General features: G+C 39.9%; 1 protein-coding gene across 2 annotated transcripts in view; it reads left to right on the top strand.

The window, feature by feature from the left end:
- The window catches only part of LOC139416220 (collagen alpha-1(XXV) chain), a 44,741-nt gene extending 33,265 nt beyond the window's left edge, over positions 1–11,476 (top strand). Inside the window, exons 21-24 of one of the 2 annotated variants that reach the window (XM_071164629.1) lie at positions 3,484–3,561; positions 5,868–5,906; positions 7,133–7,156; positions 7,786–7,874. In XM_071164629.1, coding sequence (XP_071020730.1) covers positions 3,484–3,561; positions 5,868–5,906; positions 7,133–7,135 — 120 coding nt within the window. In that variant the 3' untranslated portion in view covers positions 7,136–7,156; positions 7,786–7,874. Of the gene's footprint in view, positions 1–3,483; positions 3,562–5,867; positions 5,907–7,132; positions 7,157–7,785 lie in introns of both variants that reach the window. The other variant, XM_071164630.1, reaches the window with a different exon arrangement.
- The last annotated feature ends 3,607 nt before the right edge of the window (positions 11,477–15,083 follow it).

The raw sequence follows: 15,083 nt of genomic DNA, 5'->3' as shown, positions 1-15,083 counted from the left end.
CTCTGAAGGTGTTTCCCTGGTACTCTTTCTCTTCCCTTGTGCCTTCTACTGTACGTCCCAAGTGATAAACTCTTTCCTCTCCTCTGCTCCTTCCCGCCGTTCCCCCTCCTCCTATTCTGAGGAATGTTCTGGACTTCCAAATTCCTGGTCCCTAGTTCTGGTACCTCTCCTATCTAACATTGACTACAGTATGTCTTCCCTCCCTCCCTATGTAAGCAATAGCTTTACATTTAATATATCCCCCTTAATTTGCAGTGTCTTAATGTTCTCAGCTGACAATTGTGACCACTGTGGACCATTGTGCAACTGTGGTCTTTGTGTTGATTAATCTATTCAGGGCTAATTTAAACCGTGCAATAGGAACCTGTCCAAATGAGAGCTCCATGAAACATTTGAAGAAATACAGTGAGCTACAAAAGTATTGGGACAGTGACCCATTTTAGGTTGTTTTGGCTCTGCACTCCAGCACTTTGTATATGAAATGATACAGTGACTATGAGGTTAAAGTGCAGACTGTCAGATTTAATTTGAGGGTATTTTTTCATCCATATCAGGGGAACTGTTTAGAAATTACAGCAGTTTTCGTACATAGTCCCTTCATTTTAGGGGACCAAAAGCATTGGGACAAATTCCCTTCTATGTGCATTAATGTAGTCAAAAGTTTAGTATTTGGTATTTACAGTGCCTTGTATTCACCCCCCTTGGCATTTTTCTGATTTTGTTGCCTTACAACCTGGAATTAAAATAGATTTTTGGGGTGTTTATATCATTTGATTTACACAACATGCCTACCACTTTGAAGATGCAAAATGTTTTATTGTGAAACAAACAAGAAATAAGACAAAAAAAATGGAACTTGAGCGTGCATAATTATTCACCCCCCCAAAGTCAATACTTTGTAGAGCAACCTTTTGCAGCAATTACAGCTGCAAGTTTCTTGGGGTATGTCTCTATAAGCTTGGCACATCTAGCCACTGGGATTTTTGCCAATTTTTCAAGGCAAAACTGCTCCAGCTACTTCAAGTTGGATGGGTTCCTGCTGGTTGACTAGGCAATCTTTGACTAGGCCATTCCAAGACATTTAAATGTTTCCCCTTAAACCACTTGAGTGTTGCTTTAGCAATATGCTTAGGGTCATTGTTCTTCTGGAAGGTGAACCTCCATCCCAGTCTCAAATCTCTGGAAGACTGAAACAGGTTTTCCTCAAGAACCATCCATCATTCCTTCAATTCTGACCAGTTTCCCTGTTCCTGCCGATGAAAAACATCCCCACAGGGATTTTGTTCTCGGGGTGATGAGAGATGTTGGGTTTGCACCAGACATAGCATTTTCCTTGATGGCCAAAAAGCTACATTTTAGTCTCATCTGACCAGATTACCTTCTTCCATATGTTTAGGGAGTCTTCCACACACCTTTTGGCAAACACCAAACGTGTTTGCTTATTTATTTTCTTTAAGCAATGGCTTTTTTCTGGCCACTCTTCCAGAGCCCAGCTCTGTGGCGTGTGCGGCTTAAAGTGGTCCTATGGACAGATACTCCAATCTCCGCTGTGGAGCTTTGCAGCTCCTTCAGGGTAATCTTTATATTTTCTTTATTGCCTCTCTGATTAATGCCCTCCTTGCCTGGTCTGTGAGTTTTGGTGAGCGGCCCTCTCTTGGCAGGTTTGTTGTGGTGCCATATTCTTTCCATTTTTTAATAATGGATTTAATGGTGCTCCATGGGATGTTCAAAGTTTCTGATATTTTTTTAAAACCCAACCCTGATCTGTATTTCTCCACAATTTTGTCCCTGACCTGTTTGGAGAGCTCCTTTGTCTTCATGTTGCCCCTTGCTTGGTGGTGCCCCATGTTTCGTGGTGTTGCAGACTCTGGGGCATTTCAGAAAAGGTGTACATATACTGAGATCATGTGACAGATCATGTGACACATATTGCACACAGGTGGAAATTATTTAACTAATTATGTGACTTCTGAAGGTAATAGGTTGCAACATATCTTATTTAAGGGCTTTATATGAGCTTCATGCATGCACCACTTTTCTGTTTAGATTTTTATTTTATTTTTTGAAACAAGTAATTTTTTTCATTTCACTTCACCAATTTGGACCATTTTTCATGTCCATTACATAAAATCCAAATTAAAATCTATTTAAATTACCGGTTGTAATGCAACAAAATAGGAAAAACGCCAAGGGGGATGAATACTTTTGCAAGGCACTGTATGCGTCGGTAACTCATCATTAATCATGATTCATTCAGAATTATCCATAATCATTGTAGCATCCACATGAATGAAGAAATGTTTAGAAACATATTCTATTCTCATTTACAATAAAAGTGCCTTCAAAATTACACAATACCTCATTTACCATTCATTTCTATTGGGCACAAAATAATCTGAAACAAAACCAAAACTAACAGCAAATACATCCAACACGTTTGTACAGTCACAAGCTTGATTGTGTGCTAGGAATATGGGACCAAATACTATATGTTTGACTACTTTAATACACAGAGCCAAAACAATAACATATGTGTTACTGTCCCAATACTTTTGTAGCTCACTGTAAATTAATATTTTGTCCCGTCCTTTTGTAGTACTTTATTATATGGTATAGAAATTACCAGGTATAATGACAATTGACATGGTTAAATTGTAATGACACAATAATAATCTAATAATATATTAGGTTTCTTTGGAATTTATCAAATCAAGCACCGCTAGGCACTATTGGAACTAGGTAATTAATTGTATGTTCCAGAAAGTACCAAATGTTACCACATAAATAGGTAAATACCAGTGTAAACAGTACCGTAGAATAAAGTGGCAACGAAAAGTTTAATCTTTAAGGAGATCTATCCTTAAATGATGCTTAAATTGGCCTTGCTCTACCCAGGGTATGACATTTCGTAAAATATGCAATTTAGCCAACAATGTTTTGAGATTTCCAAATTGTGAATCAAATGAAGAAAAAAAAGAAACACAAATGGTTGTTCTCGTTGGACTCAGAGAATATTCACCCTTCATATCTGAGCGTAAAAATGATTGACCTGACTAAATTATTGTATCCACAGGGGGAGAAGGGAAAGAAGGGGAAAAAAGGGCCTAAGGGGGAGAAAGGAGAACAGGGTGCCCCTGGATTAGATGCACCCTGCCCATTGGTATGTCCAAGCTAAGAGTGATGTAAGACAGTTGGCCCCCAAAAAGGAGGAGCCGCCCTGGCTAACTTGGCACCCACTAGCCATGAAAAAGCCCTGAAAAAGCTTAAAATCACAGAAAATGATTTCTGTCCCTCATGAAGTCCTATTGGCAAGTGCTATGACCTGGGCAAAGGACCAGATATCCCACTGAGTACATTATTAGTGTCTGTAGGTCACAGGGTGGCTCCTTCTTCCCCTCGATCGTATCCCCTTAGCAGGGGGATGCATGGGGTGCTCCGTCCACATCTCTCCCAGTAACACTCCCAGGTCATCTTTATGAACAGGGGTTCCGGGGCTTTAAGGGTGAAAAGGGAGAACCGGGGCAACCTGGTCTGGATGGGCTGGATGCCCCGTGCCAATTGGTACAGTATTCCTCTTTTCCTTTACCTCTCCCGTGCATGCTACTGACCTTTGCCACTGAAAAATGACCAATGAGAAGCCACCGTTTTGCTTTCCTTACCCATGCATGGCTTTAGCATGAGGATTGGAGCCACCCACCCAGCCATCCATACCCCCACCAACTCCCACTCCAAATTACAACCAGCTCACATGCTAAATCACCTCTAGGTTTTTCAGACATTTATTATCTATTTTATTTCATTTTAGTTCAAAACACACTTCTTCCTGACTAACTGTCTGACTGCAAGCAGCCCTTCTTAACTACATATTTATCAGGTACAGACCTACTGTAATCTGCAATTGAATGCCACTGTACGTAAATGTAAAGCACACAAGCAGTGGATCTGTTGATATTCTCCCTTGATATTCTCTAACTGAATCCCCCTCCCCTACTTTCTCAATAAGTGTACAGGGACGCTTTCCTATATATAAAAAAACATAATTCCTTAAATGGACTTCCCTTCCAAAGTACTTTAACATCCCTAGTTCCTAAACAGACTTTAACCATGGCAAGCTCCTTCAGTTCTCTTCTTTATTGATGTGTTTCCATGCAATGGCAACATGGACCTTACCTCTCCTACCTTTAACCCCCTCTACCCCTTCTGTATTTGTACCAATTGGGCACACCATGACCAGGGAGAGAAGATGTGAAATCAGTTATTGCCCCAGACCTTTCCAATGCCAACTCAAATTTGTAATTCTTGTTTGGTTTCGGGGAGAAGTGTTGTTATCTTGTGTGATTTCTGAGATGGTGTTAACGGATGTTGTGTAATGCATGGAACTGATGATTGCTTTTGTGCTAAGGGTCCTTCTTGAGTGAGTATATTAAGCTAGTTTAGATGCATGTTACTGTATAGTGGTATGCATCCACATATTATTCTTATCACAGAACAAATTACACTTCATGAGTGTAATATGTCATATGTTTGCTCTATGTTTGCAATTTCACACATCTTTAGGAGTATAGACCCTACACAATGGCACATGGATTAATCATAACTTTGGATAATTTGATAAAATGTATTGAATATAACCTAAGGGAGGACCATATATCATTGCATGATGAGATAAATGTCACTGTATGTAACCAGCATGAGTGAGAATTCATTGAAATGTGTTAAAATATTATCAAATGTGAGCATGCCATTACATTTTCCCATTACATTTTGGTTGAAGACAAGACAAGCCAATTAAACATGAAACATCTAAATTACACAAGTAATTCAATAAAACATAAGTGACATGTTAAATTTACTGGCAGATCTTTTAAATGATTATATTGATTAATGTACCATTCTCAACAACAAAAAACGTAATATTATCATGTCTGTCAATGTCTGTGAAGTAGTGTACTGTATTTCCTCTCTCACTTTTTTATTTGTATTTTATTTATTTCACCTTTATTTAACCTGGTAGGCTAGTTGAGAACAAGTTCTCATTTGCAACTGCGACCTGGCCAAGATAAAGCGTAGCAATTCGACACATACAACAACACAGAGTTACACATGGAATAAACAAAACATACAGTCAATAATACAGTAGAACAAAAGAAAACAAAAAGTCTATATACAGGGAGTGCAAATGAGGTACGTTAAGGAAGTAAATAGGCCGTGGTGGCGAAGTAATTACAATATAGCAATTAAACACTGGAATGGTAGATCGGCAGAAGATGAATGTGCGAGTAGAGATACTGGGGTGCAAAAGAGCAAAATAAATACATACATACCAGTATGGGGATGAGGTAGGTAGATAGATGGGCTGTTTACAGATAGGCTATGTACAGGTGCAGTGATCTGTGAGCTGCTCTGACAGCTGGTGCTTAAAGCTAGTGAGGGAGATGTGAGTCTCCAGCTTCAGAGATGTTTGCAATTCGTTCCAGTCATGGGCAGCAGAGAACTGGAAGGAAAGACGACCAAAGGAGGAATTGGCTTTGGGGTTGACCAGTGAGATGAATGCCCTGTGTCTGTCAATCAAATATCTTCTATCGCTTGGTTATATGCCGATTGCATTCCATCACAGACATTATCATATTTTTGGGAAGCTAGTCTTGAAATAACAACACTGTTTTTGTACATGGGGCTTGTGCTGGAGATATGTCGGTACACTTCTTCACAGACCTTGTACCACATAATCTGAGACTTAGAGGCACAACATCAAACAAACATTTGTGAACTAATATCAGTTCGGAGCAAAAAAAAAGCATGTTTGTTTCTGTCACCATTTTGTGACACTAACTAGTCATTTCTTCCCTTTCTTCTCCCCTTACTAGGGCCCAGACGGACTACCAATGCCTGGTTGTTGGCAAAAGGTAAGCATTATCTCAGTAATGTAAGCTTTTTAAAATCACAGTACACACACATATTGTGCATGTCATATGCATGTATTTTTTTGTCGGTTCACATTAGAGGTCTTCACGGATCCACCTGTACCCGAATACCTGAGACCCAATACGGGACCCAAGCGGGTCCGGATCCAGAATTAGAAATAATGTCAAGGGTCTGGTCGGATCTGATATGATTGTCACGGGTCTCGGGTATGTGTAATTTTAACTGACTTGTCCGGAAGGGCCCATACAGACATACACACAACTGCTGCAGTAGAGAGAGAAATGTTATAATTTATACTGCTGCTCTTGCTTTTCAAGAGAGTGGAGCGTGGTGCGTGTAGCTTGTTGTTGATGTTAACCAATTATAAGTCATCAAGCTATAAGTCAAACAGGCTATAGTCATAGCACCTCCATGTGTGGCAAAAGTTAGGAGATATAAATCAATAGAAGAGGGAATTAAAATGACGGAATTAAAAGTTAAAGGAGAAGGATAGGCTACGATGACCAAGAGCCAACAGGTAGGCTGCTACTTCATACTGTATGTGAATGGAGTTGTTGTTATTTGTAACTGTAGGATGAGAAAGTGCATGCATTGCAGCCTCAATTGGCTTAGCTAGCTAACGTCCACCAGTTTGATTCTGTCAAGACATGTACATGTACTAGGTTATTTGATCATAAATAACCTAGCTATGGTAGCTATTCCTCTACTATAGCGCGAGTCGGCTTGGTTTGGTTGCTGTCTCTCTTCCCTTCCTCCCTGCTCCCCATGTCACAAACTCACAGTACGGCCCCTCCCCTGCCTGCTAGAGCTGCACCTCTCTCTCCCTCCTCTCACACTTTATCAGCTCCAGTTAATAAAGTAGCTTAAAAAAATGACTTTTCTGCTGCTTCCCTCACTCGGATCGGATTGTACCAGGTCTTGATCCGACAAGTTCTATACGGAACGGGTCTAGTTGTCCTCGGGTCCGTTCGGAACAGGTCTCTATATTTAAAACATTTATTTATGCACATCGGGTACGGGTAGGAATGGTCCATTTCGGAACAGGTCCAATTCTTTGAACCCATGAAGACCTCTAGTTCACATAAATATTTGAGTGGTGTAAAAAATAAAAAATGTCAGGCCTAAAAACCCTTACCTAAAAATGATTCACCCCATTTCTCTCTTACCTCATCTCACTACATCGTTCTCTCTGTTGTTTTTCTTGCAGTGATCAATCTAACCCGAAAGCATGGTTTGTAAAAAAAAAAAATAAATAAAAAATTGTTGTTGGGGTATTTATAATTATTTTTAGTGGAAAATATAAAATAAAGAAACCTATGTGTACAATGAAAAAGAGCAAAGGTCCATCACTCCTAACTGCTTCTACTCACCTCGCTCTGTGTCACTCTCACATCCGCATCTTGGAGTCCAGATCTTTGGCAATCGGCAGAACTTGCACACACACAATGATGTTTAGTCCCAGTCCTTGCATGACCAGAGTGCTCGGGCACAGATTGGAACGTCATGGCTAATTCGGATTCAAGGGGAGTAAGAAGGTTGTGACAACAGAGGATGAGGAGAAGGAGGCGTTGGAGGGATCTGAACTGGCTCTTAACAGCTCTAGCTCTCGCATTCACCATACATTAATGCCATACTACTAGCTTAAAAGACTCCATCCCAACAAAACACCCTCCACACGCCCCAAAAAGCATGATGACTGTCCTAAACTATATTTATATGTATTAATATACATATTTCATTGATGTGGTCGAATTGTATGGCTTCAGCAAAACACTATCTGGCTGTCATTCTTACCTACTCAAAAAAGAAAGCTCAACATTTTTGGTTTTATTTGTTCCTTTTTCTTTTAATGTTCCAAAGGGAGTCACGCCTTGGCTGGTGGCTTGAAAAGAATTGTTCCCCAGGAAGTAAAGTTGGGTTGATTTTCTTTATTGTGGTGAGATCTGGTCAATAGATGCAGGTCTTCACAGATGCACTTGTCTTGAGTCCCAGGGCCCTTTCCCTGTCAACGGCCACTTGTTATTGAACTTGGAGAAGAGTGTTAGAGCTCAATGCACTGTGCACAGCCAATCGGAAATGAGCTAGGCTGACAAGGACTTCAGATTGAACAGACTTGTTTGGGATCCCTTGGAGTAGGGGAGACAGTGGGCCTCAGCAGAGAGATTACAATCATCTCTCCTGCCAATCAAGGAGTGCCTGCCTGTAACAATGTTACAGTCACAACACTACAAGGTCAAGAGGGTCAATGGAATTCTGCCTTTTTAGTTGAAGTTTGTTTTTCTACTTACTTTTAAAAAAAGTTTTATGTATAATAGCCTTTGGTGCCTCAAGCTTTTGTTCATCATTCCTTTCCTTTTTAACCTGCTTTGAGTAATTGGAATGGTGTTTATTGCGGAATGGCAACCTCTTGTAAATTGTTGAAGTATAAAAGCACCTATTTTGCGCACTGTTACTATGTATTAAACGTTGATATTACTGGGTGTTAATAATATTAGTACATTATGTATTCAAATTAACATAAGCTTCTGTGTAACAGAAAGGGAATTTCAGTTGGTAGCAAAGATGATTACACAGCATCAGCTTTTACACTGATTTGCAAACACCAAGTTTTATAATATTATAATAACACTTGTTCATTGCTGGCCATTAAGTGGAAAATACAGTCGGTGAGTTACAATGTGCTTCACTGCAAGTTTATTGTATCTTTACATTTAAATGCAGTGTTTATTTTCAGCAATATGTGTGCAACAATAAGATTTTTGAACATTATGACCTGGTAATTCAGTGTGGTACATTAGCAGGTAAAAATGCCTTTCGGAAAAATGCATCATTTTTTACTAGATAATTATAGTTTTTTCCAAATGTCAAACGGCAGTTTGCCTCAACTGGATCATGTCTCTACCACATGCAGCATTCTTCCTTTTCTCTCTCTCTCTCTATATATATATATATATTTTTAACGCAATGTAAATGGTGTATTACATGGACAGGCTCAATAGGTAACACATTTCATTTCAGTTGAATGGCCCTGCTTCCATTTGTAACCCATAATTGTATTCATTGCCATTTACATCACATTCCATAGCAATTTGGAAATAAAATTGAGCCTGTTTCTTAATTTCATAATGTCAAGGATGTCCTAATTCTAACAATGCCCTTATGCACAGTGATATTTGATGCATAATGCTATTTGGAACAGTTATTGTATGATTAGGAATCAATTAGTACAATATGTGCCGGTTTCCCAGACACAGATTAAGCCTACTCCTGGACTAAAAAGCATTTTCGATGGAGAATCTCTATTGAGCATACTTTTTAGTCCAGGACTAGGCTTAATCTGTGTCCGGCAAACTGACCCTCTAGCCCCATTTATACCTGGTTCTAACTTGCGTCCTTTGTCCTGATCTTGTCCACATTCTGATTGTGCCCACATTTTTTAATAGGTGTAGACAATCAAAATTGTGATCCATTGTGATCAGATCATCCTGCCAACCTCTGGAGGCGTTGTGTCTGGATATCTTACAAGTGTAGACAGATCTGTACAGAGAGACCAATTAAATTGTAAATTTTCCTGTAAAATCATTGACCGGTGGCACCATTGATTGATTACATCAATATGTGTCTTAAAATAAATAAATACATATTATTTTTAAAGAATAACTGTGAAACAATTTCCATAAAGGAAGGGGCCAGGAAATCTGGTCACAATGCAGGCACAGTGGACGGATAACAGACACATTTTAATACAATGTGTAGACACATTTCTGGAAATGTGGGCACAATCAGAACGTAGACAAGATCAGGACAAAGGACCCATGTTAGCACAATGTATAAATGGGGCTTATATGTAATATCGGCACATGTCCACTCTATAAATGTGATATTTTTGTTGTTTTTGTGACAAGTTTGACCACTCCACCCCAACTGTACAGGGTTATCAGCTATGTCACAAAGTAAATAGTATGCGTTTGAACAGTAGGTCATCTGTTACAGTGTGGTGTCATTATGGTGCTATCATCTGGGTTAGAAAAATCTCTAAAGAGTATTACCTATCCATGACAACCATAAGACAACAGAGGTTTCTTTATCATTTTTCATGTAACAGTTTAAAACATTTTGTGCATATACTTTTTATATTTGTCTCACTATTTTAAGTGTTACATTATTTATTTTTGTATTTTTCTTAAAGAAGGCATTTTGGTTTTTAACAGGCATTCCTTATAAAATGGGGGTAGCTTTTGAAGGTCCTGATACCGTTTTTTTCAGCTTTTGTCTATTATAGTGGTGCATTGTCATTGAGATGTCACACAAGTACATTAGATGTGAAGGAAGTTTGTCATTATCATCAAATTGATGTATTGGTCAGGTATTTACAATGCTAGTTCACTCCCAATTTTGCAGGCCTTACCTTGGCATGCAATTGTATTCATAAAACAAGAAAGTGTTGATGGGCTTGGCTAAAATGTTGTCTGTCCCTGACAAGCAGCATAAATATGATAATATTGTTCTTTCTCTATTTCTCTCTTTGCATTGAATGTAGTTTGAATGTAGTATGTATAGTGAATTATAAATGTGGAGTTTAATATCTGCTTATTTGACAAAAGTACAATTTATACTTTGGTTGATATGTGCAGCATCAGAATGCAGATTAATAACAGTTACAGACATTTATTATCAGGACAATATGTTAGTCAATTTGTCTCCCATGAAAAGTACCACTACATTGGCTTAGAAAAAATACAAATGTTTTGATTGAAGTTACATTTTTAGTTACAAACTTGTAAATATAGACTTTCTTGTTATCCATATTTTTAAGACTTGATTTGAATTGATTTATTGTAGCCTCAATTGCTGTCCACAAATCATTTGCTCTTAAGTTGTTAGTAGTGTGATAGAAAACATATAATTTGTCTATGATTTGATCTGTCTTTTATTTAGAACCTTCATAAGATTTTGTACTACGATGGTGCTGTGTCTTCAGTTAACGTACAGCTGATTCTTCTTTGTATCTTTGTATCTTTGTTCAATTATATATTATGAAGTTACACACATTTAAAGGCTGGTAGTGGATGGTCCCCACATAGTTGATACACACTTCTTTAACCCACCAAGTACCAGGCACCCACTTTTCAACACCACTTTTTTATTTATTTAGTGGCAAATTTACCAGAGCCCTTTTTTCTGACATATATACTGACATTTCTTTTAAAATCTTACATTTTAACATCTTACACTATAGCCTATTTCCCTCAGTGCAGTAATGCAACCTAATAGAAGCTGGAAAAGTAAAGATATAACTTCAATTGAACATAGTCTAAGTATTCTAAAACGTAAATGCAATAGCTAAGTCCATCTCACAGCTTTTGAATAACTTACATTTAATTTCTGTTATGTTTTTTTTTCCTATTCTGCATTTGTATCACTCATTTTTTACAAGTTTGCAAATGAATACAATTTGCTTTCAGATTATGGATACTTCTGCACGCATTATTTCAAAACCCTTTCATATGACTGTACTGTTGGAGCCAAATAAATGCAGTCTTTCAAATAACCTTTTACAGTCTTAATGTACAGTCCTTTTAAGTCACTCCTGACAATTCTCTGAATATTAGGGCTTCAACAGCTCTTCTTGTACGTTATTTAATTTGACCACTGTTGTTGTTTCAGAGGCCTACACTATCACAATTTTAGAGTTTTGATTATTATTATGAGTGCCAATCCCTCATGAAAAATTACTAGTGTCACGTTCTGACCTTAGTTCCTTTGTTATGTCTTTGTTTTAGTATGGTCAGGGCGTGAGTTGGGTGGGTTGTCAATGTTCGTTTTTCTATAATTTGGGATTTCTGTGTTTGGCCTAGTATGGTTCTCAATCAGAGGCAGCTGTCAATCGTTGTCCCCGATTGAGAATCATACTTAGGTAGCCTCGTTTCACTTTTGGGTTGTGGGTGTTTGTCTTCCGTGTCAGTGTTTGTTACCACACGGAACTGTTTCGTTTATTCACGTTTATTGTTTTGTTCCAGTGTTCTGTTGTGTTTGATTAAACATTATGGACACTTGCCACGCTGCACATCCCCTTGGGAGTGTACACAGGGAGTGTGGCGAAGTCAGGTAGGAGACCTGCGCCAACTTCCTGTGCTTACCGGAGAGCGAGAGGGCCCAGGCAGGCACCGTGTTATGCGGTGGAGCACACGGTGTCCCTAGTAGGCGTGCTTAGCCAGGTGCGGTACATTGCAGCGCCTCGTATCGGCCGGGCTAGAGTGGGCATCGAGCCAGGTGCCATGAAGCCGGCTCAGCGCATCTGGTCTCCAGTGCGTCTCCTCGGGCCGGTGTACATGGCACCAGCCTTACGCATGGTGTCCCCGGTTCGCCAGCACAGGCCAGTGCAGGCTATTCCACCTCGCCACACTGGCCTGGCTACGGGGAGCATTCAACCAGGTAAGGTTGGGCAGGCTCGGTGCTCAAGAGCTCCAGTGCGCCTTCACGGTCCGGTCTATCCGGTGCCACCTCCACGCACCAGCCCTCCGGTGGAAGCCCCCCGCCTGTCCGGCGCTGCCGGAGTCTCCCGCCTGTCCGGCGCTGCCGGAGTCTCCCGCCTGTCCGGCGCTGCCGGAGTCTCCCGCCTGTCCGGCGCTGCTGGAATCTCCCGTTCATTCGGGGCCCATTGCTAGGGTCCCCAGTCTGAGGTCGGCGGAGAGGGTCGCCGCTCGAAAGAGGCCACGGAGGCGGTTGAGGAGGCGGACAAAGACTATGGTGGAGTAGACATCCACCCAGACCCTCCCCTACAGGTTTAGGTTTTGCGGCCGGAGTCCGTACCTTTGGGGGGGGGGGGGGGGGGGGGGGGGGGGGGTACTGTCACGTTCTGACCTTAGTTCCTTTGTTATGTCTTTGTTTTAGTATGGTCAGGGCGTGAGTTGGGTGGGTTGCCTATGTTCGTTTTTCTATAATATGGGATTTCTGTGTTCGGCCTCGTATGGTTCTCAATCAGAGGCAGCTGTCAATCATTGTCCCTGATTGAGAATCATACTTAGGTAGCCTGGTTTCACGTTTGGGTTGTGGGTGTTTGTCTTCCGTGTCAGTGTTTGTTACCATACGGGACTGTTTAGTTAATTCACGTTTATTGTTTTGTTCCAGTGTTCTGTTGTGTTTGATTAAACAATATGGACACTTACCACGCTGCGCATTCCTCCGATCCTTCTCGCTACTCCTCCTCAGAAGAGGAGGACAAGATCCGTTACAACTAGTGAATTACTACTCATCACTACTACACAAGATTTACACAAAACCTACTGGTTTTATTATTACTATTATTATTATTATCATTATTATTGTTTTACTACTAATGAGAAGTCTAATTAACCAGTAGTGATGTATTTACTATAGTATTTTAAGAAGTAATGAGTGATCAATTAGGACGTTTCACTACTGGTGAACTACATATTTCCTATTCAAATCAGAACATAATTCTCCCTTAATGACTACTGTGTAACTACTGAGCTTTTGGGTATATACTGTACTACTTAACCTACACATACCTACACAATTCCTACATGTTCACTAGAATTACTACGTATGCCTACATTACTGCTGTATGCCTACTCAGTCCTACTGAATTACTACTGCCATTTGTGTGTAGTGTTGTTTCAATACTGATCACTACTGACTGCTCCTGATCCTTTTTCATTACCTACATAAACCCTTTTGAATTACTATTGAAAACTGGCATATGTACTATTCAAATGACTATTGACATCTTGTTTCACTACTGTGTCACTACTAGACTAGTGCACATGTTATTTCATCAAGTTTCTAACTGTAGTTATATCATCAAACAATAAATAAGATAATACAAACATAATTTAAAAAAAATTGTCATTAAATACATATTAAATTACATATTTACACTTTTTTTGTTAATCCCTTTGAGGCCTTGTCTTCATTTAGCGTTGACTTAACTATATTCAGATCCTCTGTTTTGTTGCAGCCACATTTCCACAAGCACAAGAGACAATAATAAGCTCATAAGCCATTATCAGTCATCTGCTAACAGAGGTCACATAAGCCGTGGCAATTTTAGCACGTAAATATTGGTGGGGCAAACCAGCAAAGCCACTACACAACACAACACTAAATAATACATGAATTACACGATAATGGTTACAAACTGTGCCCACAAACGGTGCCCACAAACTGTTTGGGCTCCCGAGTGGCGCAGCGGTCTAAGACACTACATCTCAGTGCTAGAGGTGTCATAACCGACCCTGGTTTGATTCTAGGCTGTATCACAACCGGCCGTGATTGGGAGTCCCATAGGGCGGTGCACAATTGGCCCAGCATCGGCCGGGGTAGGCCGTCATTGTGAATAAGAATTTGTTCTAAAATGACTAGCCTAGTTAAATATTGGTTAAATAAATAAAACAACGTTTTGTCAACAGCAGAGTTCCAACAGCAGTCCCAACACGTTACCACTGCTCCACCTGGCTATCAGCGGAGCCTTGTCTGGCTGCCAAACAGTTCATTCAGCCTCATTTACTGTCGTATAAAAACTGTTGAAATTGCTGATTTGCTTAAAAACATGCGGTTTCTACTTACAATTGAGATGTACAAACTATGGCATGAAGGGATGACGAGCAGATAAGAGGCAATCCGTAATTTCGATCAAGACATTAGTGAGCGAGCTAGGACGGCCATAGTCAATATAACTATTTGTTCAGCACTTTTGAAATGTACAGCGACAGAATTCAGAACATGGACCATACTTAAAGTATTCTCCATGTACACCAAGTCAGAACCGTATGATAAATAAAGGTGACAATGAAAGCTCTTACAATATTCGATTATGACATTTCTCTAAAACAGGCTATAGAATACATGTGCACCACCAAGTCAGAACAGTAGGCTAAGTTATAAAGGGAAAAGGGACCAAATTATTAGGGTGAATGAGGCACATGTGCTACTAACAGCTAACACAACATACACTTAATATTACTTTCTTAGCTACAGTATACATATCTCCCTGGCATATTACATAATTTATGCAGCAGCATAAAATACATTTTTGGACTCACCTTGTTGTGCTGTGCTCACTTAAACAGGAAGGTGGCGCGGCGATCGTTCGTGGGCAAATTTTGTCATCAAAGTCTGGCATTCTCTGGATTTAT

This window comes from Oncorhynchus clarkii, chromosome 9, assembly GCF_045791955.1.
Source record: "Oncorhynchus clarkii lewisi isolate Uvic-CL-2024 chromosome 9, UVic_Ocla_1.0, whole genome shotgun sequence".
Lineage (NCBI taxonomy): Eukaryota > Metazoa > Chordata > Actinopteri > Salmoniformes > Salmonidae > Oncorhynchus > Oncorhynchus clarkii.
Note: the sequence above shows the minus strand (reverse complement) of the source record. Positions and strands in the feature narration are given on the sequence as shown.